The sequence below is a fragment of the Ammodytes marinus genome, assembly GCF_949987685.1.
Source record: "Ammodytes marinus genome assembly, chromosome: 4".
Taxonomy (NCBI): domain Eukaryota; kingdom Metazoa; phylum Chordata; class Actinopteri; order Uranoscopiformes; family Ammodytidae; genus Ammodytes; species Ammodytes marinus.
In genome coordinates, this window is record NC_137233.1 from 22,057,456 (window position 1) to 22,082,155 (window position 24,700).

At 39.6% G+C, this 24,700-nt stretch overlaps 1 protein-coding gene across 1 annotated transcript in view; it reads left to right on the forward strand.

Moving 5' to 3' along the window:
* Positions 1 to 634: 634 nt before the first annotated feature.
* cntn2 (contactin 2) overlaps positions 635 to 24,700 on the forward strand; it is a gene marked incomplete at its 5' end in the record, with an annotated part of 40,941 nt that continues 16,875 nt past the window's right edge. The window contains 12 exons of the mRNA XM_080026113.1: positions 635 to 695; positions 1,365 to 1,506; positions 2,301 to 2,476; positions 2,720 to 2,815; positions 3,427 to 3,639; positions 4,161 to 4,263; positions 5,158 to 5,339; positions 7,026 to 7,162; positions 7,534 to 7,663; positions 8,003 to 8,153; positions 9,336 to 9,463; positions 22,774 to 22,949. Of these exons, the coding sequence (XP_079882239.1) occupies positions 635 to 695; positions 1,365 to 1,506; positions 2,301 to 2,476; positions 2,720 to 2,815; positions 3,427 to 3,639; positions 4,161 to 4,263; positions 5,158 to 5,339; positions 7,026 to 7,162; positions 7,534 to 7,663; positions 8,003 to 8,153; positions 9,336 to 9,463; positions 22,774 to 22,949 (1,695 nt within the window). The remainder of the gene's footprint in view (positions 696 to 1,364; positions 1,507 to 2,300; positions 2,477 to 2,719; positions 2,816 to 3,426; positions 3,640 to 4,160; positions 4,264 to 5,157; positions 5,340 to 7,025; positions 7,163 to 7,533; positions 7,664 to 8,002; positions 8,154 to 9,335; positions 9,464 to 22,773; positions 22,950 to 24,700) is intronic.

The window sequence follows — 24,700 nt, forward strand, 5'->3', positions numbered from 1 at the left end:
TAGTGCACACTGTGTTAAGTGTTTTGCACATGAGGTTTTAGTTGTGCCCACTGTGCTTTAGCAATCGGCAAAAACTGTAAGAAGGTATGTGAAAATAGTGAAGCCGTCACAAGATAAGCTGTGTTTTGTCCTATATTTAACGGCCATTTGATCAAAGACTTAAATCGATTAACATTTTAGTGTGTCTTCTGTGTATTACACATGTATCTCAGAAACAAAGGTGGAAGTAGAATGATTGATGGCAACATTTATCCATCCGCTACAGTCTCATTCATTTTTATTCCTCGATTAAACAAGATAACTTGTTGCTCACTTCCTGTCACTCAAAACCCAATCATGTCAAAGCCAATCCAAAGCATGATTGCCAGTACTACTTGAATGAATCTTCAAACTGGGATGAAACTGTGTAAATGTCAATAGCCAATTCTTCTGTAATATAGAAGACTTGGGGAGTTTCGATTAATCAATGAAAAGTCCCCTTTGATTACATTTCTTTAGGCAATCGATGTTAAATGCTTCTAGAGAAAAGGCCTCGTCTATAGAGCTGTAGAGATTTCATGTTAGTAATCATGTTCTTGTGATTCCTACACAGGCCCAGATCAGACTCTACTGCTTCCGTCTGTTTCTGAACCAGATGATGGAGCTCTCGCTGTGTCTGATGCTCCTCTGTTCAATGGCCCTAAAGGAGGCTGTCTGTAAGTTACACACACACACACACACACACACACACACACACACACACACACACACACACACACACACACACACACACACACACACACACACACACACACTCTCACACACACACACTCGCTCTCTGGCTCAAGTAAAGGAGACAGAAACCGTAACTGCATTCTTAATTTAGAAATGGGCAAAGGTGGCTCATCCAGGTTAGTAACACTGGTAGTCATGGGGAGAAGGTCAAAAGATAAACTTTACAACATCACTAAATGCTCCTCTGTGCTTGTTAGGACTTGTTTATTCACCACGTTATGTTGCTCTCTATATTTTTACAATTAATGTCATTTTAGGATCAAATATATACAGGAAGGAAACCAGATCCTGTTAACCATAGTTACAGGAAAGTGGGGTACCCAGGGAGTACTTTTCTATGCTTGGGTATTAGCTTTTCAAAATCAGAAGTCAATGAGTTAAAACAACTGATTGAAATACTGTATGTTTGAAACAAAGAAATAACATGATGGGAAATATTGATGCTGATAGTTCAGATGGATACATGAGTAAGTTTTTTGTATACAATAGAATTCTCAAGTACGCAGTCCTCACAATTCTATGTCCAAGTGATGTTTCTGGTAGAGGGTTTTGTGTTTGATGATCACTGTTGCTTAAATTGTTGTTTCCAGGTGGAGATGTGTGTGTATCGGGCCATGACAGTGGGCCAGTATTTGAAGAACAGCCCAGCTATGTGTTTTACCCAGAGGGACTGACTGAAGGAAAGGTGACCCTCAGCTGTCAGGCCAGAGCCAGCCCGGCTGCTTCTTACAGGTGGGTCACACACGCTACATGACCATTCAATTCATGAAGACCAAAACTAATGTCACAATAGGTAACTCAGGGAAAATGTCCTGACCTACTGACACACAGTGTGTACGTTGGATCACCAAAAACTACGAAATAATGCAAAAATGTTAACTTCACATAAGAGTCCGGTGTTGGACAAATCTTTTCAAAATAGATGAAAAAACAGTGCAGTGCAAATTATGCAGCATAGTTATAAGACTTGGCCGTGCTGTTAGATCACCTTAGAAGCACACAAAGCCTTCGTTGCAGTAAAGCAGCTTTTTACGTGGTGAAACCCTGGGTGAAACGCACCTGTGTTGCTCAAAGGAAAGCACAGTTTGCATTTTTCTTTTCAGCAACACAGCTGTCGCAGCTGCAAAAAAGCAAAGAACGTTTTGTTAATTCTAGTTCTATTTATGCCTCTGACACGTTGACACACAGAATAATGAGTTGTTTACATCCCTAGTGCATATCAGTATTTTTCTGAATTGAGTGTTTATATCACATAGGACACACTAGTAATAGGAATGTCCACAACTATAAATGAGTACTTATGAAGTCATATATGTGAATAATATTTTTTGGGTGACTTTCTGGAGTTTAGAGACATATTAAAGGTGCATTTTTGAAGTACCTTTGGTTTTCAGGCTAGTTTAGTGTAGCCTTTGATCTCTCTTCATTTTTGAGCGATGAGAATGCTTTCCAACATTATTTCTTTAAGTTTGACCATCTCCTCTCTGCTTTGTTGTCATAGCTATGCCCCGCTCTTTGTCTTACAGGTGGCTGGTGAACGGCACAGATGTCCCGCTGGGTCTGGACTTGCGCTACACTCTTGTGGCTGGCAACCTGGTGATCAGCAGCCCTGAGCCCACCCGAGACACAGGCTCCTACCAGTGTTTGGCAGTCAACCGCTGTGGCACCATCATCAGCAGAGCAGCTAACCTCAAGTTTGGCTGTGAGTGAGAATAGGCCTCTCTCTCCACCTTTCCCCCCTGTTTAAGCTGACCTGAGTGGGTCTTAGTGGTGGAATATAGAAGACATTATATGACCAAAAATAACCATTCAGATGATTTACCTCAAAAACTAACTCGCCACAATTGTACATTGTTACTATCAGCTATATATAATTGCTGCTGCTTCTTTATATGACATCAAGCTTTATTCTGTTCCTTTCTCTTTTTCTACTTTCCACCTTCAGACCTCCATGACTTCCCTCCAGACAGCAGGAGTCCTCAGACTGCGTATGAAGGTGTAGGGGCTTTCCTGGCCTGCCAGCCCCCTCCACATTATCCAGGTAATATTCCACACCATCTATTAATAATATTTAACAACTCCTTGAAGGTGAGAGAAACTTGTCATAACAATGATGTGCTGTCAGATGGAAATTATTTTCAGTTAAGTCTTTCACTTAAAACTAACTGCAGCAGCCTGCAGCCAAGAGGGCGTGAGTATGTAACAGCATGGAATATTTCAAATGAGAGCAGACATTTATTATAGGAAAAAGTACCTGTCGAAGTATTATGTTAAATTCCCATCTATGTTTAAATGAGTTTTGCTTTTGAGGTCACATAGGCCAAAATGTATTGGTAAAATAGGTGCCTTTTTGAAAAGAAATTCCTTCCACTGTTAAAGAAATATTTTTATTTTTTCCATCCCGTACGGCATTGTATTGTTTTGTTATTATTTGTACGTTTGTGCTCCATACCATGGTATTATGGTCACAAGCCGTAAAATAAATTAAATTAATAAAAATAATTATAAACCTGATTTGGAATAAGTGTGACTGCTGACTGCTTTGTTGATATGTGATCACTGTCAGGATTGTATTAAGCACAACCCAGTAGTGTGTTCCGACTATAATACTGATGCTGGTCATTATTGGCTCCAATCTTGGCTTCTCTGCAGCTCTCTCCTACCGCTGGCTTATCAACGAGTTTCCCAACTTCATCAAGAAGGACAGCAGCCGCTGGTTTGTGTCCCAGGTCACAGGGAACTTGTACGTGGCCAAAGCCGAGGCCAACGACACGGGGAACTACTTCTGCTTCACCACCATCAACCTGGACATCAGCACCAAGAGCACCTTCAGCAAGGCCAACCAGCTCACTGTCATGCCTGATGGTACGAACACAGGACTCTGATGACTGCTTATCAATTAGGCAATTGTGATTAAAAAATATATATATTTAAAAGTATATATTCTAACTTGACACAATTGAGTCATTTACAAAGACTATTGAGGGTTGATACCCAGAGCACTCTAGAGTAATCTCTTAGTCTTCTAGTTAATTTACATCGGCCAGTTTACACACTTGCAATTTCTTCAACACTATAAAGTGATAATAAACAAACCAGATGATGGACAGAGTTTCCATGCTTTACATTGTGATTGTAATTTTTTTAATTTTTACATTTAATTTAATATTTGTACTTATACTTAGCAAGTCAACATTGTGTGAATATGAATACATTGAGTTTTTAGTGTGACTTTTAGTTTTCATAGATATAAAAGCCATTTCGTTAAAAAAAATTGTGTGTCAGAGGAAGGGCCCATGAAATACTAGTTACATGGCTTCTAGTTATCAATACTTTGTTATCATTACTTAGAATATCTGAATAATAACACTTGTATTTTATTTCAGCCAATCCCAAAAAGTCAGCTCCGAACATCAAAGTGCGCTTCCCAGCAGAGACCTATGCCCTAGCAGGACTCACTGCTCAGCTAGAGTGTTTCGCCTATGGAAAGTAAGTCTCCAACTCTGATCATCATTGTATACTTTGTCTGCAAATTATTTTGGGTTGAGAGTTTGGTTTTTATCTTTCTCTCAAATTCTTTTTATTTTATCTCGATTAATTGCAGAATTTCCATAGTTAATTGCAATTAATTTTTTATCCCATGTTTAAAATAAAATGTTGCATTTCACAACAGTTTTGAAGTCCATATTAACAATGTTTAAAGCAATTCTCACCAGCGTATCTTGTTTGGGAATTAAATGAATGCAAAGAAAGTTACTTTTCGATTTATTTCTAATCTAAAGGAGTGCAATGAGCTTGAGCTAAAACAATGTCTAGTTCACAAATATAGCTTGCCTGAAACAGAAAATAAATGCTACAACAACAGTGTGGCCTAGAGGAGAAACTTCAAATGATTATTCTGTGACATGTGTTCTGTCTGTGTGTGTGTGTGTGTGTGTGTGTGTGTGTGTGTGCGCATGTGTGTGTGTGTGTGTGTGTGCGCACTGTGGTCAGTGTGTGTATGTGCGCTGTGGTCTGTGTGTGTGTAAAAAATGCTCTGACCTGTAAAAAGCACCCACTGTGGACACTGAGCCGTTTGGGAGTTTGTTTTAAAAGCAAAACAAGCTGTTCAGAAGTGTATTGTTGTAATTCGTCTCCATGACACCTGGGGTAGGAAGCAGGAAGCTCCTGTTGTGGATTGATTACAAATTAGGGTGGGTCAAAAGGACAGCACGTGATTTAAAGCTCCAACTCTTTAAGAAATCGCGATCTTTACGCGTTGACCCTGACATATTAATTCTACTGTACTTCCACCTGGTCTATGTGCCTTTTTTAAAACTACCACATCCTCTTCCTTCTCTTCTAATCACCCTCTGACTCTTGTCTCTACTTTGTGTCCATCAGTCCAGTCCCAAAGCTGCGCTGGAGGAAGGTGGACGGGTTGATGCCCTCCAAGGCCGGCTCTAGTGCGGAGGGTCCCACCCTCATCCTGCCTGAACTCTCCTTTGATGACGAGGGCCTGTACGAGTGTGAAGCCTACAACTCAGAGGGCAGTGACACATACCAGGGACGCATCAATGTGCAAGGTAAAGAAAACATATTCTGTAAACATCTCTTTTATATTGCAGCAAAGCACATTGTGTGAAGTTAATCATCAGTACTGTTTTTGTAGCCCCTTTCAGACACGTACCCCTTTATGTTATTTAATGGCAATTGAACATGTGTGGGTCTAACATCTGAACAAACATCCTGGTTACTTTAATGTAAAAGTCACCATGGGAATCTACCTAATTACCGTATATCACTATCACTTTTAACAAGTCTGAGTCGAATGCCACCAGACTAACACATCGGCTGGACAGGGTAAAGCATGCAGGGTCATGTGGTGTATCTCTCTTTAAGATCACTGTGATAACTTTAGTTCAACTTGTGAACAAAATCAGTTTAATCTACTTGGTAACTTTGACCCTGTTTCCACCTGGCATTAATATGTGGTTCTGAGGAATCCGATCGTTATATGTAAATGTAATATGCTTGTTCACACCTGGCCTTAACAATGCGTCTTCTATGCGCGTTTGCGATCCGGATTCGAATTCCCCGCGCTGTATGGAAATCAGCTCGTACATCATTTCCGCTTATACACTCCATCTTCAATGTTTTCTGTTTTCTGTTGTCTGTTTACCTGCAACGGTGCGCTTTTATGACGTGAATTGTCGCGTGAATGAGTATGCGTTTCCGCCCAGTCACTCGCCGCAGTTGAGTGGGCGGGGCCTAATGTGTATGAGATGCGCATACGCGTTTCCACTGTTAATGGGTATGTGGATAAGTGGTCTCAAACCACCTCCGAATGTGGATAATTTCAATGCGCATTCAATGCGCATTGAGCGTGTTTCCACCTGTAGTTAGCGCGATCGGATCCTAAAAACCACATATTAATGCCAGGTGGAAACAGGGTCTTTATGAAAGAGTCAGTTTCATGTTTTCGAGTAGATCAATCTTTAAACTATGTTCCCCTTGTGGACTTCACAGTAATATTCTGACCTCTAGTCTCTCCATGTATAATCAACTACCATTCCTGCCAACTGATAACTGAATATCCAGCATAACACTTAAGTTAAGTTAAGAAACTGTATTAGTCAATGGTTACATTGAAATTTGTCTTTCCGCATATCCCCTCTCAAGTTACAACACTTTGGAGGGGGTCAGAGCGCAGTCAGTACAGCGCCCCTGGAGCAGTTTTGGGGATAAGTGTCTTGCTCAAGGACACAATGGTAGAGATGGTGGGCACCGTAGACGTAATACCATGGTGACTGGTCGGCCACTTTTTCTCTAGGCCATCCTACCACTTACAATGCAGCATGTGAGTGAATGGACATGAAAAGAGAGGCAGTGATAATATAATATGAAAAAGGCAGCAGAAATGGCTGTCAAATGGTCTGAATTGATAAAACTGATCTAACAATGTATCAACTACTTCGCTTCGCGGTGGGGACTGTCCCTCACACTCACAGTGGTCATTTAGGCCTAAAATGAGTTGTACTATCCTCCACAGAGGCCCTTACTGCTTTTTCTCTCTCATTTCCTCTTTCTCTAATGCACCAAGGTGTAACCTCTGTTTGAATGTCATAAAGCCATCACTTTAAAAGATAGATTGAGAAAAGAAATGTAACATATTCCTTGTCTGAAACGTGTGTTGCTATATGTGCACCTTTAGTTTGCCATGTTATTCTCCGTTTACCTCATACTCATATCTTTCTTTTTCCAACCGTCAGCTCAGCCAGATTGGCTGCAGGTGATGAGTGACTCTGAGGTGGAGATCAGTTCAGAGCTGCACTGGAGTTGTGTTGCTGCTGGTAAACCCCGACCCTCCATACGCTGGCTACGCAACGGACAGCCACTCAGCACACAGGTAACACAATAATACTGTCTTTACTGCACTGTGTACCTCTACAAACAAAATTATTTTAAAACACTCTTTCTAGCACAGCTTTATTACTTTGGAGGACCAGAATGGTGGGGTTAAGAGACCAGTTTAGATCATCAAAGATGTGGATGCCAAATAACTTGAAGCTATATACACGTCTCCACTACAGCTGCATTGATGGGTAGATTTGGGTGCATGGCTCCTAGCCCGCCTGAAGTCCACCATCATCTCCTTGGTCTTCATGGTGTTAAGGCCCATGTTGTTGTCAGCACACCAAGTGGCAACACATCCGTTTTATGTTCCCTCACCCACTTCCCTTTCTCAACTCTTCCTACATCCGACATGACCTTTCCCAGGACCGGGTGGAGGTGAATGGGGCTCGTCTGAAGATCAGTAACCTGGCCCTGGAAGATTCTGGGATGTACCAGTGTGTGGCTGAGAACAAACATGGCACCATTTACTCCACTGCAGAGCTCAGAGTCCAAGGTAGGAGTCCCAGCCATACAGCCTTTAGTTTCCCTTCTGTCAAATAACATCAGCATCCATGACTATGGTCATACAGAATGTTATATCATAGCATATCACAGAATATATATATTTTTACTGTCCAAAATGTCACTTTACAATGAAAGGATCATATTTGACCTAATATAAACATTTAATATGCAAACATTTATCAGTAAAGAACACAAAGTTTGTTCGAATTTGAAGTGGCAGAGGATGTAATACTGTCACATTCTCTTGCCACCATCTTTTACTATTGCTTCATCTCCCATTATCAATCTTTCTCCATTGGTCTCCTGTGTCTTCCTGTTGTACCTTCAGTCCAGGCTCCAGACTTCCGTCTGAACCCTGTGCGGAGGCTGATGCCTGCAGCCAGAGGAGGCCAGGTCATGATGGAGTGTCGCCCTCGAGCTGCTCCAAAGCCCAGCCTGTTCTGGAGCCGTGGGACAGAGCTGCTCAGCAACAGCAGCAGGTAGGCAGCTCCCACTCAGCTTGATTTTCATACGTAATTCTGAGAATGATTCAGGAATCAGTGATAAGCACAGGCAAACAGGAACATCTATCAACGATCATCAATGACAATGAACAATCACAGAGAATGAAACATGAATGAAAGAATAACATGAATCAGGATGGACGAGCCTAATGCCCGAGAGCCATCACAGAGTGTGGCTGACTAAAGAGCTCTCATCTTCTTCTTCTGTGTCCGATATGGTCATCCGGTCCTGACCTGTCCACCTCTTCACCTGTTCTGTTGAGGCCCACAGCCCAACTCGTCTTGCACCTCTGCTCTCCAAAATATCTTTGTCTCCTTCCATGGACAGGGAACAGTAAACGATATTCTTGGAAAACACTAAGCACATCGAAAAACACATCATTACACCGAGGAACCATTCAAACCGGCTTCCTCTACCGAGTATTCTTCTTCTTGCAGTCACTGTTTTTTTTGCAGGGTGACTTTTTAAAGGAATTGATGTGCACTTTAAAATAAATGATCTTGAATCTTGAACCTCTTCAAGAATTCATAATATAAGAGTTAAAACATTTTAGAGATCGTTCATTCCTTTTTCCACCTTACTTTAATGTTGATATCACTGTGAATTCCTCCTTCTTTACTCAGCACGGCCTCTACTAAATGTCATTTTTTTTGGCGTCTTTTTAAATACGCTCAAAATAGTGTGGATTACATTACTTTATCAACATTCTTTTTAAAACATAAGAGACAATTAATTAGTTAGCAATTTAGTATAATTAATCAGCGTTATTGACAACATTTATTAGAATAGTGCCATGCCATTTTCCTTTAGTCCAATCACATCAGAAACCATTGTGACTGTAACCTTGACCATCTGCATTTGGGTCATGTCAGCCATGCCAGATGAGTCTGTATTCACTTAACTAATGTAAGGGCAGTACAACAAAGGAAACTGTATAAGTGACTCTTGAAGCACATTTACAACAACAATGTCTCTCATCCAATCACATTACTTGGTTGGAACACATTTTCTGTATAATTTCCATTTTACTTGATTATATTTGAAGACATAGTTTATGAATTTGTTTTAGATCGCCTGGGAGTTTGTCCATCATGCACTGTGTTGGTCACAGTACTTGTAGTCATCAAGCTGATTTCTGTATTCTTGTGCTTGGTCAGAGTCACAGTAACTCCAGACGGAATCTTGTGGATCCACAACATCAGCAGGGCAGATGAAGGGAAATACACCTGCTTTGCTGAAAACTACCTGGGCAAAGCAAACAGCACGGGACACCTGTCAGTCAGAGGTACACACACATACACACACATACACACTACAAACACTAAAGCAAATCCATTTACGACAGGAGCCTCTTGATCTAAAAAACTACAACAAAAAACACTAAAGCTTTGAATGTCACAGTCAAAGTTGGATTTTCTGGCTCCAAAATGGAGGCAATTGGAAAACCTAAATCTACTCTTTGAATGTACTTATAGAATTGTAAGAGTGACAACAAAGATGATTTACTTATTTATTATTTATTTTGCAATGTATGGCTTACACCTCATTCTATATTTGATCCTAGATTTGAAGTCATGATGCTAAAAACACCCTGGTAAAATTAACTAAATAAACTATCGGGCAAAGCGGAGCCACGGTATAAAGGTGCTCCCAGGAACTTTCAGTTTGTATTTTTGCACCCCTTTAAGGTGCCAACACACTAGGCATTTTACACGTGTAAGATTTACGTGCGTAACACAGCTAAAATGTTGCTTGATCATTTTGTGTCAAAAATGGTTATACGCGCGTAACGTGCCTAGTCTCCCTCCCGATATTGTATTTCCCTTATCAACCATGGCTGATCAGACCCGACACAACAGCGTGCATGTCCGCACAAAAACAACAACAACACGGCCAACAACTGTGCCAAAAGACAAACTGAACAGCACAAATAGCCTAGCATTAAAACAGCATTGCATATTCACGGCAGCTACATAACAAACACAGTTACAGCAGCATCGGTGCACGGCGGCACAACATAAAGGCAAGTAGCCAAAATTACCCTACCTGGCTGTGACAGGGGACCGTGGCTGGTGTAGATCAACACCGGTGCTTCGCTCTACTTGTCGTGAAAGTCCCGCGGACAGTCGTCATGTTTGGGTTCATAATATGAGGCGCTAGCCGCCCGCACACAACAAGTTAACTAATGCTATACGGCGCTAACTTGTTTTATCGGCTAAAGCACAGCTGCACATAATCACTGAATTAACCAGGAAGTCCATTCTCCTGGTTTACTCTCCCCACGTCTTCTATTCCCGAGCTGCTGTCATACAGCACCGGGCCGCCTGCAATACATTTTCTTCCTCGGTGTCTCTCATCAGCCTCTGTGTACAGTACACTGTTCTCCGACCCTGCCAATGTATGTGACGTCGGGTCAAGCTCAACGCTGATTGGCCAACGCGGCTAATCGTCTCGCGTAGGAGCAACAAAAGTTAAATTTTTTGAACTCCTCGCGTAGCTGCGTAATATATACGCGCGTAATATATACGCGCGTAATATATACGCGCGTAATATATACGCGCGTAAAAATGTTGCTTTAGCGCGAGTGAAAATGTTGCTTTAGCGCGAGTGACGCATTTGCGCGCCATGTACGCGCGTAAACCAATGGTTCCCTATGGAAAAACGGCCGATTTCATACGCGTCTGTACGCGTGTAAAGTGCCTAGTGTGTTCGCACCTTTAGACAAAAGCGGTATTGTTTTTACTATGCCAGCTGTTGTTCCAGGTTGAGCGTACCCATGACAAAGGCATTAGGAATAATTTTGGACACTAATATGTTGTCAAAATGAAATAAAGATTTTAACTCTGGCTCTATCCAACATCTAGATTTTTTGTTTTAAAGAGATGAATAATTGGTCAAATATTGCCAAATTTGTATATTCAAACCGTTCTAAATAAAAGAAACTCAAATAAATATTAATTTAAGTAATCTACTTGCTAAGTTTCATGATGATATTTTTAAGATAAACAAATTAAATGTTACCCTTGCCTTAAACTGTGGCTCCGATTTGAAATTTCCGCCCCCTGTAGCTTTCAAGTAGGTAGTTGACCAGGTTGTCCACCCATGTTGTGATCCTTGAAGTTCCCAGATATCATTTCTGGTGAACAACCTTTTACAACATTCCATGTCTGTTTTTTTTTAAAGGGGGTTTTCCCCTTGTGTACTGATCACATATTACAGGTTTAAGGGAAATTAAATTTTTTACCAATAGCCTCTGAAATGAGTCTGAAAAAACTCAGTACATCAACAAAGTGTATAACAACAAACATACTTAATATATACATCCACATTTGTAGTCTGAAAACTCTGGGTAAACCCATGAACCCTCATGCTGTGCAGCTAAAGCACAACTTGAGTTGGTTGCTATCTATCTATGAGAAAACAAAACAAAGGGTCTTCTTCAATGGATATGATTCTGCTGCTCACTGGTATTACTCAAGGAGGCTTCCTTGATTAGCACTTTCTGCATTTTTTTTTTTACTTATGGTTTACCAAGTGGACTGGAAAAACAGCTGTTATGCAGTTGTTGTGCAGCACAAATTACTGACAATTTGTCCGAACTACTTAAAGGTGCAGTGTGTAATATGACATCATCAAGAAAGTTCTAGAGAGCAACGCTCCCTGGGTAACCCACCACTTTTGAATAATAACAGAAGCTACAGTGACCTTCAAGGACAAGAACAATTCTAAATTATAAACAATGCACCTGATGACATTCCAACTATAACGCTTCCAACATGGCGGCACCAAGGCCTTGGTCCAAGGTATGGAGAAATATAGACATAAATTAAACGCAGCTATTATGCACTAAATTAAACGCACTTTTGGATATTATAATTATTTTCTACAAAGTCTGGTAGGTGTAACGGTTGGGTCTGGAGGACACAGGCGCGGAGACAGTATAAGTAAAAGATGATTTATTTCAAGAGAAACCAGCAGGGTGTTAGGACCATGATCCGGGGAGGGAAACTGGCTGGCATGGGGGTCCAGGGAGAGAGCAACGGGGCAAGTCCAGGGGGCTGAGTGGAAGCAGGCTAGAGCAGGCAGGCAGGAGGGGTCCGAGGAGTAGTGCTGGAGAGCTAGGGCTGGAGCTGGTGGCTGGAGTCAGGCCGGGAGAACTGTGGCAGAGAAACAGGGGTTAACCAGGAAAAAATGCAAAAAGTGGAGCTGTAAACAGGTGAGCAAGAGAGAGCACTGACTGTATGAAAACAGAAGCTACAATCTGGCAGTGTCTGGAAGGTAGGACCGGGTATATGTAGAGCAGTTGATGATGATTGAAGGCAGCTGTGAATGTTGGTAATTGACTCCAGCACACCTGACTCCAACCCTGCAATTAGACCAGCACACAGACAAGGGTGAAAGGGAAAACACACACAAGGCCAAGGGGCCCAAGCGGGATCATGACAGTAGGAAATAAAACCCAACATTCTACACACTGCAGGTTTAAAGATTTGCTAAAATTGTGGAAATGTGGAAAATAAATCAAATTGGTGCTGAATATATCACATCATTTGTGTAACCAAATAGAAACAAAAGAATAGTCCGCTCACATTTATAGTCAAATCAAATCAGTTTTATTTATATAGTCCAATATCACAAATAGCATTTTGCCTCAGTGGGCTTGACAATCAGTACAGCAAGACGACATCCTCTGTCCTTAGACCCACGACTCGGCTGAGGAACAACTCCTGAAAAAAACTTTGACAGGGAAAGAATGGAAGACACCTCAGGGAGAGTGACAGAGGAGGGATCCCTCTCCCAGGACGGACAGACCTGCAATAGATGTCAAGTGTACAGAACAGAGCAACAGAAAAACTACAAACGAACAGATTGCAATGAAATAATTATTCTATGCAGATAATTCTTATAATGTTTTTATTAATAATAAGTTTAGATTTTTAGATTTTCATTATATTTTAGATAATTTTATTGGTATTAATATTATAATTATTTTAATATTATTAAAATTATTATTAAAATTATTTTTTTTATTTTTTTATTGTATTTTTACTTGTTCTCAGTATTGTATTATTTTTTTCTATCTCTTGTTCTTTCTATCTTTTTCTCCTTTCATTATTTGTTATTATTGTATTGAATTGGGGTTTTTCCTTTTATTTTGCTCTTTCTTTTGGTGGTCTTGTATTATAATTAGTGCTAGGACCATCTACAAAAGGCAAGAAGACCGTAGCGAAAAATATTCACTAACTTCCCTCCTATATTGTGCAGCATATGCAATACCTTCACCATTAAACAGTGTATTACCACCAAATCCAGTTCAAACACCAGAGGTCCACTGCTGATTGTACTATATCACTTAGTTTGGAAAACTCACTTGCTTGAATATAATTTTTGGCAATATTAGAAGTTAGTTTTGTGGTAAAAATATTCAATAACTTCACCCTTACACTTTGATCTACCACCAGATTCAGTTTAACCACTAGGGATCCACTGCTGGTGGAACTACACTGTGTAAAGGTGAATACTTGAACATTTTTCACATAAGAATAATAAAAACAATCTCCAGATTTATGTCAAAGCACATTTAGCTAAACAAAGTGTTGTAGGTAACCTAACAGGAGGGTTAGGGTTAGTGATTTTGGGGAAGCTTCACTGGATAAGAGTGAAGGTATTGAATATTTTTCACTTCTGTGTTGCCCTTTGTAGACCATTCCAGGACTCGTCTCACAGCCCGCTGCACATAGAGAGCAATGTTATAGTCGAGCTCAGATTACATCTTGCTTCTGTAGAAATGAGATTGAAGCCCATTGTCTGCCTCACGATAATAGCAAAGATGCATTGTTCGTGATTTGATAACATTTTGCTCGGAAGTTGTTGAATCCGCAATTTTGAATCTGTCAATATTTTTCCAACTTTACTGGAGAAAGGATGGGCTCACTCTCTATTGGCCCAGTTTATCTGTGCTATGGGTAACCGCGATGTCCCCCCCTGCCTGCTTCTCCGTTGGCCAGGCACGATCGATTCTTGCCAATACGCGACACATCTTAATACAGGAGGGTTTTGTTTTCGGAGCGTATTTGTATCTGATTGTTTTTGAATATTTTCATCCGTTCAAATTTGCAACAAACGTCAGACCAACGAGAACCCTTCAGCAAATTTTTTTTTAAATGTCCGTTGTGCGCATGGACATGGACCTATTGGGTCATGGGTAACAGTCTGATATAAATTGACGTCAGGATCGGCATCTATACACATGCTAGTGCCTCCTTATTAGCATATGTTCCGTGCCAAAGCACACCTCTTTCAACCATGCCAGGGTCAAAGAAGTTCACCGTGCTTGAGCGCTAAAAAAATCTTCTTGCCCTTGGGGGGATTTGTTAGCCTGGAAATCCAGCCATGCCGCTGGCAAACAAAATTGCTCAGGCTGGGCGGATGTAACCGGATGACTGCAGTGCTGTGCATGCACCGTTGAAGCCGTGCTAGTATACAAAAAAGATGGATGCGGATACGTAGTTTGAGTTTGAAACAGCTTTGGCCTCAACACTTAAGGATTTGGTAGACGGCACTCAAATCTTCCTTAAGCAAGAAAGAAGAATTTCCTGTTTTGCCGACCGACCACGGCAAAAGTTTAATTTAACAGTTAGCCTGCTGTTCGCTAAATAAGCGTGGCGTAATGTTAATTGCTCTGATTGGTCGTAGTGCTATCCAATTGTGTGCAGTGGTATTTGAAATGCACGTGTAGGTGCCGCCCCTTGAGATGGGAGGTACATTGATCGTGACCAGACCCTATATCGTTTTAGATATGGGTCTGGATTTCCAGGCTAGGGCTCCGTAGTATTGTATTGTAGCCTATTGTATTTTGTCTTTTTTTTCTGGTATGGTCATTTGTAGTCTTTAAGGTATATAAACGTGTTCTTCCTTTCATTTCTCTGTCTTTTATCTTAGTAAAAAACATTTTTTTCTTCTCTTTTTTTTGTTGTATTATACTTTGCAGTCAGTATTGTATTGAATATTTGTTTCTTCCTTTTTTTGTATTATTTGTTGTCTGTAGTTTTTTGTATTTGTAGTTTGTTAAACATCTAATCCTGATTGAAGGCCTAAGCAGTCATTGTTATCCAGAACACGTTTTGTCAAAATCAGCGAATATGTACTCAACATATGCTACCTGTCCGTAGTTTGTGTGCACGCTGAAAAAAGGTCTGGCTATACACAGCCGCGGCTCGTAATGTCTATCCAAACACAGTAGCTCGGAGCCACACAGGCTCACTCCCAGCTTGTCTGGGATCAACCTCGGTCACAGCCCCCCAGTGTCGATCGCCCACGCAGACAGTCAGGAGGCTGAAGCGCTACCTCTGAGTGTAAAATATTGCTGCGGTTAGTTTACATAGAGACAAGTGTTCCCTGGACACTGTATACTCCAACCATTACGTCCAGCTGAAACAGATGAGGTTAAACTAAGCCTGAGGCTTAAAATCATGGACATAATTGTCCTCTCGAAAACAGAAGCAGCACAAAAACTTCCTCTTCAGAGTGGAGAAGAATTTTCTGATTCCTTTCTTCTTTTTCTTCTTCCTCTCATCGTCAACTTCCTCTGCAAATTAAAGGTATAGTCAGTGGTGCAATAATCAATTTTGAGGGAATTAGTGTGAATGAAGAGATATGAAATTCAGTTGAGTTTAATGTCTTACCTTCAGCGTGCAAGGGGTCCTGAGGGTGCAGTACGATGCCCTTGATGTTACCGACCATACCAGACTCTTCTATGTCGCTATCAGATAGCGGCTCCAATACAGCATCACCACAGCCGTGCCTATCCAGATTAGAGGGGAAAAGTGATATATCATTTTGGGGGAGGAGGGTTGTGGGTCTGTTGAACATTTCAAACTAAAAGATGGGCCTCCAGGCAACGTCATCTTGAGTATGAGTACATTTGGAAAGTCTTTCTTACCTCGTATCAACTCTCTGTTTGGTGACTTCTTCACCACGCATGGTCTTGTCAGCTGACTTAACCACAATGTCTCTTGGCCCAGAGTTTACAGCGCATCTACTGGACAGTTCACATGCAAGAGGGTTACATATATATTTGCACTAAACTAATTGTGGGTTTGTTGAATATGTTGAACTCATACACATTTTAAAGCAAATAAATTGGCTTCAAGGCAACGTCATCTTGAGTATGAGTACATTTGGACAGTCTTTCTTACCTCGTATCAACTCTCTGTTTGGTGACTTCTTCACCACGCATGGTCTTGTCAGCTGACTTAACCACGATGACTCTTGGCCCAGAGTTTACAGCGCATCTACTGGACAATTCACATGAAAGAGGGTTACATATATATTTGCACTAAATTAATTGTGGGTTTGTTGAATATATTGAACTCATACACATTTTAAAGCAATAATAAATTGGCTTTAAGGCAACGTCATCTTGAGTATGAGAACATTTGGAAAGTCTTTCTTACCTCGTATCACTTCTGTTTTTGGTGACAGCTGACTTAACCATGATGAGTCTTGGTCCAGAGTTTACAGAGCATCTACTGGACAGTTCACATGTAAGAGGGGTTCCACAGGTTAATTTATTTATCAAATGTTTCATACTGGCAACAGTGATATTATCTTTTTGGGGGGAGGAGGGTTGTGGGTCTGTTGAACATTTCAAACTAATAGATGGGCTTCCAGGCAATATACTACAATACATTTTTGCACTAAACTAATGGTGGACACGGGTTGTGGGTCTTTTGAATATGTTGAATTCATACACATTTTAAAGCAATTATAGATGGGCAACGTCATCTTGAGTATGAGTACATTTGGAAAGTCTTTCTTACCTCGTATCACTTCTGTTTTTGGTGACAGCTGGCTTAACCTTGATGACTCTTGGCCCAGAGTTCATGGTGCATCTAATGGTTCACATATAAGAGGGGTTCCACAGGTTAATATATATATATATGCACTAAAACAAATTGTCAGAAATGTGTTTATTCTAGAGCAAATGTTTCATATTGGCAGTAAAACAACCGTGTCCTTTCTAACACATAATACAACTGAAAAGTGATCACCTACCTGTTATCAGCCTTGGTCTTCACATCGGTTTTGGTGTTGCCGATTTCTTGATCCATGTTTGGTTTAACAGCTGCAGTTTCATTGCTACCAAAGGACACATTTAGACTGTTATGGCCATGTTTAAATACAGTATACATTTATACATTATTTTCACACTACCGGCTAGTAATATAACAAATTAAACACAAACACTTACTAAGTGCTGCGGTAGCTCCTTGTAATAAAGGGGTGGGCCAGGATTTGAATTGGAGTAATCCTGTTTGTGGGATCCAGCTGAAGCATTTCCTTCAACAGGTCAACACAGGCACTCCTTTCAGCAGTCTTTTCGCTGTTTTCTTTGTACGAGTTTCTAAACTAAATTAAAAAATAAATAAAACAATTACATAAAGCAGCCACAATAACATCCTGGCTCATGAATACAGCCTGTTTTGGGTACACCTCTGCATGCATCATCTTCTTGATAACTTACTGTTTTCAGCTCATCCAAAGAGGAAAAATTATATCTCCTGGTGTCCACTAGCTGTATTTGTGTTTCTGTCTGAAACTCCATTGGCGTCTAGAAGAAGACAAAATCTACTTGAAGTATCGGTTCCATCAGTTATCTTTCTTATACTCAACAAATGATCCTGTTTGGCCAGTGTGGTATATACCTTCAATGTCCACTCCATGTAGAATAAGTACTTGCTCTTTCGATTGTAGAACAGGTAGGTTTTTTTCCCACGTTTAACTTGATTCTTATTTAGTGGTCCAAGGAGGTCAGTTATGAAACGCAGCTGAAGACAAAACACATCATAACATCATTATTAACTTCTTTGTATGATTTGAGCTTTGTTAGCAGCATTGCAATATCGGCCAATTTCTCAAGTCCATACATAACTACTTGATGGATTGCTCTGACATTTTGTTTAGACCTCCGGGCATCCCACTTGTTGATCCTGAGTTTAGTGATCCTTTCCTTTAGTGCCACCATGAGGTTGACATGTGTGGCTTCGATTGAAACATCCCACTAACAACTGGTTAGTTTACCATATTAATGTTGCTATCAGGAATTTTTGGGAATCTGAATAGTTTTCATCTAGCCACCACCAGGTAAGACTTGAGACTTAAGATTTAGCCATACGTTGGACTAATTGCTATATAGCATAATGTTAGCATGCTAATATGGTGAAAATGTTAAACATTATGCCTGCTTATCACCAATGTGTTAGCATGGTCATTGCGATCGTGTCGCAGCAGCTCACTGAGCCGCTAGCTGTAGAGTCTGTGTCTGTTAGCACAATGTTTTGTGTGGATACTCTCGGAGTGAGCCGAAGTATTACAAATGCCTTACCTTTCTAAATTAGTACACGTCAAAAAAACATTACATACATTAACAACTATGTCGGAGTGAACCAGCAATAGTACTTACCAGATCATATTCACTTTTAGCTGGGAAAAGTGAAAAGCCCAGGAGCATCTCAGCCATCACTGATCCAAGAGACCAAATGTCAATGGCCTCAGTAAATGGGACGCCCAGAATGACTTCAGGAGACCTGAGTTTGAAAGAAATGATGAACACTGACTGTCATGATACTTGAGTATTCTGCCCATATTCTTAGCTAAAATAATATATATTACTTTGCTTTACACTACAATTTAACCACTTTATCATTTTACCAAAGTATGACAATTTTTTAAACTGGCTCCAGCTTTGAGGTTTTAGGGACGTACCCAACAACTTCTATCAAGTATCAAGTTTCCACTTTTTTAAGACCTGGAAGCAAACACATCCCAGCAGAGTAGTCTTTGTTGAACCACTGTCAGGAAACTTCAACTGAAGCATTCCTGATAAAAAGGTTTAAAGGTCTCACCTATACCAAAAGGGCTGAACATTTAGCCCTGGTTTAGCTTCACATCTCTCAAGAGCTAAGCCAAAGTCAATTAGCTTCACCCTGAATGGATGTCTCTTCTGATCCACCAACATGATGTTGTCCAGTTTTAAATCGGTGTGGATCAGTCCAAGTCCCTTCAGGCCATGAAATGCAATGGCCAGCTGCAATTAAAGTCAATCACAGAATATGAAGGATGTGCCAGAGTGAAAAAAAAATATTGCTTCAAATTCTATGCTATATCAGGTGCTGTGTCCTTACATCTTGGATGATGGTCCTGATGCCATTTAAAGGGATCAGGGCACATTTTTTCTGGCATATATAATCATAGATGCTCATATCCAGAATTTCGAACACCATGAAGGTCCGGTCGAACCTGTTGAAGCATTCGTGGCATCTCACGATGTTGAACATATCAGGGTCCAAACATCTTAGTTTTTCCAGTATGACCACCTGGGGATAAATCACAAGTTTGAAGCAGCTATGTCATCAACAGTTTTTGTTATAGAGCATTTTTAGTATGATTCATGCACTGTCCGTAGTAAATATTGATGTTTGAGTTGTAGGTAGCTCACCTCCCTAATCTTGTCATACTTTTCAGTGTTTCGTATGAGCACCTTTACTGCCACAGTCTCTCTAGTGTCCTTTTTTACACACTGGATCACTTGTCCAAAGCATCCTTGTCCCAGAACTCTCAGTGTCCTATAGTTCTCTGAGATGTGGTGAGTTATGGGTAGATTTGCCATTTCTGCAAAGAGAACTGAAAGCAAAGCATGATCATTTTATTTGCTGTAGCCGGCAGACAATTAAACATTAAAAAAAATTCTTAGTGTATGAGGGCCCTAGTGCAATCATCAACTTCAAACAAAGTGGAACCTTAACAGCAACTTTCTGAATACCCTAACACTCACATGAATTGTAATTTACAACTGCTTTTCCTCCAACCGTTACGTCTAGCTAATTACATACTTCATCTATTAACGTTCAACTAGACACTGATGTTGTATATTGCAGTCAACTTTCTTCTTGTGGTTATAAGTTACAGTCTAGCTCAACCTCAGAAACGTTGCTATCATATCAGAACATTGGATTTACCTGTATCAGTTGAAGAATTTCTGAAGTTGTGTAGTAGTTCTCTTATAGATTATATTGATTTGTTGGGTTCAGAGGTTGTGTTAACAGGTTGTTTCTTGCCCAGCAACTTGGAGTAGAATGGTACCTCACTGTCTGTGATGTATTACTTACTGTAGAACCTCTTTGATGTCATTAGGATCTGTGGTGGAACATTCTGAATTCCGATCAAGAATCTGTCTCACTCTAAAACAATGGATCATTTTAAAAGATGCAATCAACAAAAATCAACATACATTTCTTTTTTAAATGTTATGTTCAGATTTCAGATGTGCTTCAGAATCTCATTAGAGTGAAGCTAATCCATGAATTACTGTAGGTTCCAATACATTACTTGAGTTTGTAGGTTTTATATTGACACTTTGGTCTTTTTCTCCATTGCATTTCAGAAGGCAATTGTATTTTTTTTTAATGTTACACCATAATCACTTTGTTAATCAACATTTAACATACAAAATACATAGAAAAAACATTTAGATCTTTCACATAAATACATTTTGCCATGCCACAATGTAAAGAAAAAAGTCCTGCATTCATAATCACGTAGCCTACTTACACGTAGTAAAATTATTATCAGGAAAAACGTACTATACATTGGAAGAACATATAATAATTAATGAATATATTATGATTTTAGCTACTTTTTACTACTTTGTATTGTAAGGTAGTTTAGTCCAGTGATTCCCAACCTGAGGGCCAGGTGAAAGCGTAACAAGATAAATCTCAGTGGTTGTGAAATGTTTGAAAATAATTCAGTCCTACCCAAATCTTTGTAGAAAGTTTTCTCTAATCTTCACTGTTGGGGAACTATATGAGACATTGTCATTATAAGTTCAGTAATTAAGTATAACCGCTGGAAATAAACCCAAACATTATTGCTAAAATTATCCTTCTTCCCTAATTATTTCCCCTTCCTTATTTTATTCCTTATTTGCATCTTTCTATAATTTATTTCTAATCTTGTCAAATCATGAAAAGCTTAAAAAAAAGGCAACTCCAAGTATGTTTAAACAAGTTTACTCTAAAAGTGACCACGTTCAAATGAAAGACAAATCATTCTGAATAAAAACTGGTTGCAGCAACTTTACACAGATACTCATAATTTATGCTACATGAGGTCAATGCATTAAGGCTGATGTACAACAAAGTGATATAATCCACTGTTCACTCTTATGCTGTTTTGTTTTGTTTAGTACCAATGTTTTACGTTAACTCAATGAAATAGAATAGCTGTTGTTATTTATGCCAGTGACTGCACAGTATATTATTGTGCAGCATAAACAACTGACAATTTATCTGAATTACTAAACAAAGATGTGCTAAAATTGTGTAAATGGGTGAATTAAATCATTTTGGTTAATATGTAATGAAAGTGCAGAATCACCATGCACATTGGTCCCAATACACAATATACTACTTAAAGGAACTTCAGTTTGTGTTAAGTCTTGCACCCCCGTTGGACAAAAGTAGGCAAGGCAAGGCAAGGCAAGGCAAAAGTAGTGTTTTTACTACGCCAGCTGTTCCTGGGTTAGCATACCCATGACAAAGGCATTATGAAAAACTATATAAAAATAGCATTCTTTGCACTAATGGTCTCATTTATACCAAAGTAATTTATGATCATTAGAGGAAAAACTAGACTCTTTCAGAAATATAAAAACAATTCTTGTATAATTTTTTTTAACTTAGATAGCATAATGAAACTTTTCCAGTTGGTATCCTATATTAAAACAATACTTTTATGTATTGAAGTTTTTCCCAAATGTTTTAATATATATACACATTTGGCAATATCTAATTAAGTATGTGTAGATTTGCATAATTAGACAGATATTTAAAAAACTTAAATCTAGTTGATAAAGCCAGAGTTAAAATCTTTATTTCATTTTGACAAAATATTAGTGTCCAAAGTTTTTACTGAACAGATTTTTCATTTTATAAATAAAAAAAGACTATGTACAGGTCTTAAACATCCATTTTCAGCATTTTTTAATAAGAGAATTTCTCATAAATCGACAATGAACAACATATGAACAAATCCTTCCGTAAAAGCTTCCTTGTTAGGATCAAAATATACAATGAGGGGTATTTAGACCTGTGGGGTGTGGCTGTAAGGATAAATAATAGGATACCAGGGCAGGTGAATGAGCTGTTCTCCTTTCAAGCTGTAAACATCCAATCTTGGGCTGGAATCATGTGTGTACTTAGAAGAAGATAAAAAAAAAGATAGAAGATACTTTATTTGTCCCCGTGGGGAAATTTGAGTATCTGCTCACACAAAAATAAAAAAATAAATCCATATATTAAATAAAAAATGCATACACAAGATGCAAATAAAGTTAAAATAGGGATAAAAGCAGCATAACCCAGAATTTCAGTTAGCAGTTAGCCTCACTGTTTTACACTCACCTATCAGAACCATCAGCTTTCTCTTAATTTGGGAGGATTTCCCTTTTTCAGTTGTTTCTCCAAGATATGTCACAGCCATGTCACTAGCTATTGTCTGACGTCACTTTCATGTTGTGTCTGAACCGTGCAGATGCCACTAAGGTGACCCTGGCTCCTTCCAATGCCGACGTCAACCAGGGGGAGAATGTGACGCTGCAATGCCATGCCTCCCACGACCCCACCATGGACCTGACCTTCACCTGGGCTCTCAACGGGGTCCTGCTGGCCCTGGATGACTCTGCTGGGCCCTACCAGCGTGTAGAGGGGGTGAGTCACTATACACAACACATGGACTGTGATGTTGATAAAATTCAACATGTTTGTTCAAATATTGGGTGGGATGATATTCTGTGACACAGTGTAGGTGAAGGAGGGACCCGATTGATTATGGAGGTTTGATGCACTCTTTAATTGCACCCAGGCTTCAAAACATCTACAACAAATAACACCTGCTTGACCATTAGCGGAACCCTTCTCAGCTTTGACATGTTCCCAGTGTCATGCAGAAAGGACTTTATGACATAAAGATGTTGTTACAATGTGGGGTAGTTGTATGGAATCAGACGGGTATCAATATTAATGAATGCACAGAGAAGGGTTCACACTTGTATTTTGTGATTTATATATAAATGACTCTCTTCTCACAAATACATTTCAATGCACACACAAATGGATACCGTCATATATAAATGTAAAATAAATCCATCTATAATAGAAAGTTTCACAAACACATTTCCGATTCACACACAAATGTGTCTTGTTTTAAATAAATGTAATATAAATCCATAAATATATTAATTTAAAAAAGATTTAGAATTTTCATCAAAAATGTGTTTGGATGTTGTTACATTTATATACAAACTGTTACATTTGAATTTACAAAATGCTTTTAATTTGTGAACTTCCTTGCATTCATGTGTGAATTGGTCTGTATTTGTGTGTGGATTTATGAGACTGCCCTGACGTTGCTGGTTTCACAAATGCGTTTTTTTCAACCAGGAACTAGCTATAGCCAATCGGATGTCTTCCTTGTTTTCAGCCAATCACATGAGCGCAGTCCCACAGACAAGGGTACGTTTATGCCCAGAGACACAGAACGGTACGGTAGATGGCAGGACTGAATGAGCTCAACGTCAGTGCATTATTTTTAAAACTGCCGTGGAGTTGTTTTGCTGCAGTGGACCACGTTTTTGGTGACAACAATTCCAACATTTCCAGCGTCCATTTCTCCAAAGAAGAGTTTAGTCACTTTGGCTAGAAGGCTGCTGGCTTTGCAGAGCGGCTATGTCTAGCTGATGCCTGCTGGAGCTGCCTTTCTTTACTTCAGACTTCACCGACCCCGTGCTGATTGCCGATCATGTAAGTCACTTATCAGCTTAGCTGTACATTACATTTTACTGTCTTATTAGCTTTAGTTATGCTACTACAGTGTAGTTCACTTGTGTGTGTTGCTAACATTTAGCCCCAGCCCCGGTGTTTGAAGCTAACGTAGCTAACGGTGTTATCATAGTAGCCTACTACCGAATGTTTATTTTTAGCAGGTCATGCTAGCTACCTTGATGACAATCACACAAAATATGGCCACTGAATTAAGAATTATATTATACCCTAACACAATATCTCTGTATTACATCATTACAGACAGCCTATGCCAGAGTGAATGCTAGTGTTGAGGGCTAATGCGACATTGAGCCTGAACCTCTCATCTCTAGCCGGGACACTGGAGGACAGACGATGTGACCTACACCTGCAGTACCATGGAGAAGAAAAGGAACAGAGGTATGATGAAGAATCTACTCATGCTAATGTAGTTAAAGATATCCTAAACTGCATAGAACTCTCTGTATATTCTATTTGATTGTTTCACTTAATAAGCTTATTAGGTGAACTAGCACACTGCATTTATTCTTCTCATAAGGAATGTTTTCTTCAGTGTCATCATTGTAAATATATTCACTTTCTTCTTAAAAGCAGAAACAAGGTTTTACTCAAAGACATCTTGAAGCTCAGCCCACTGT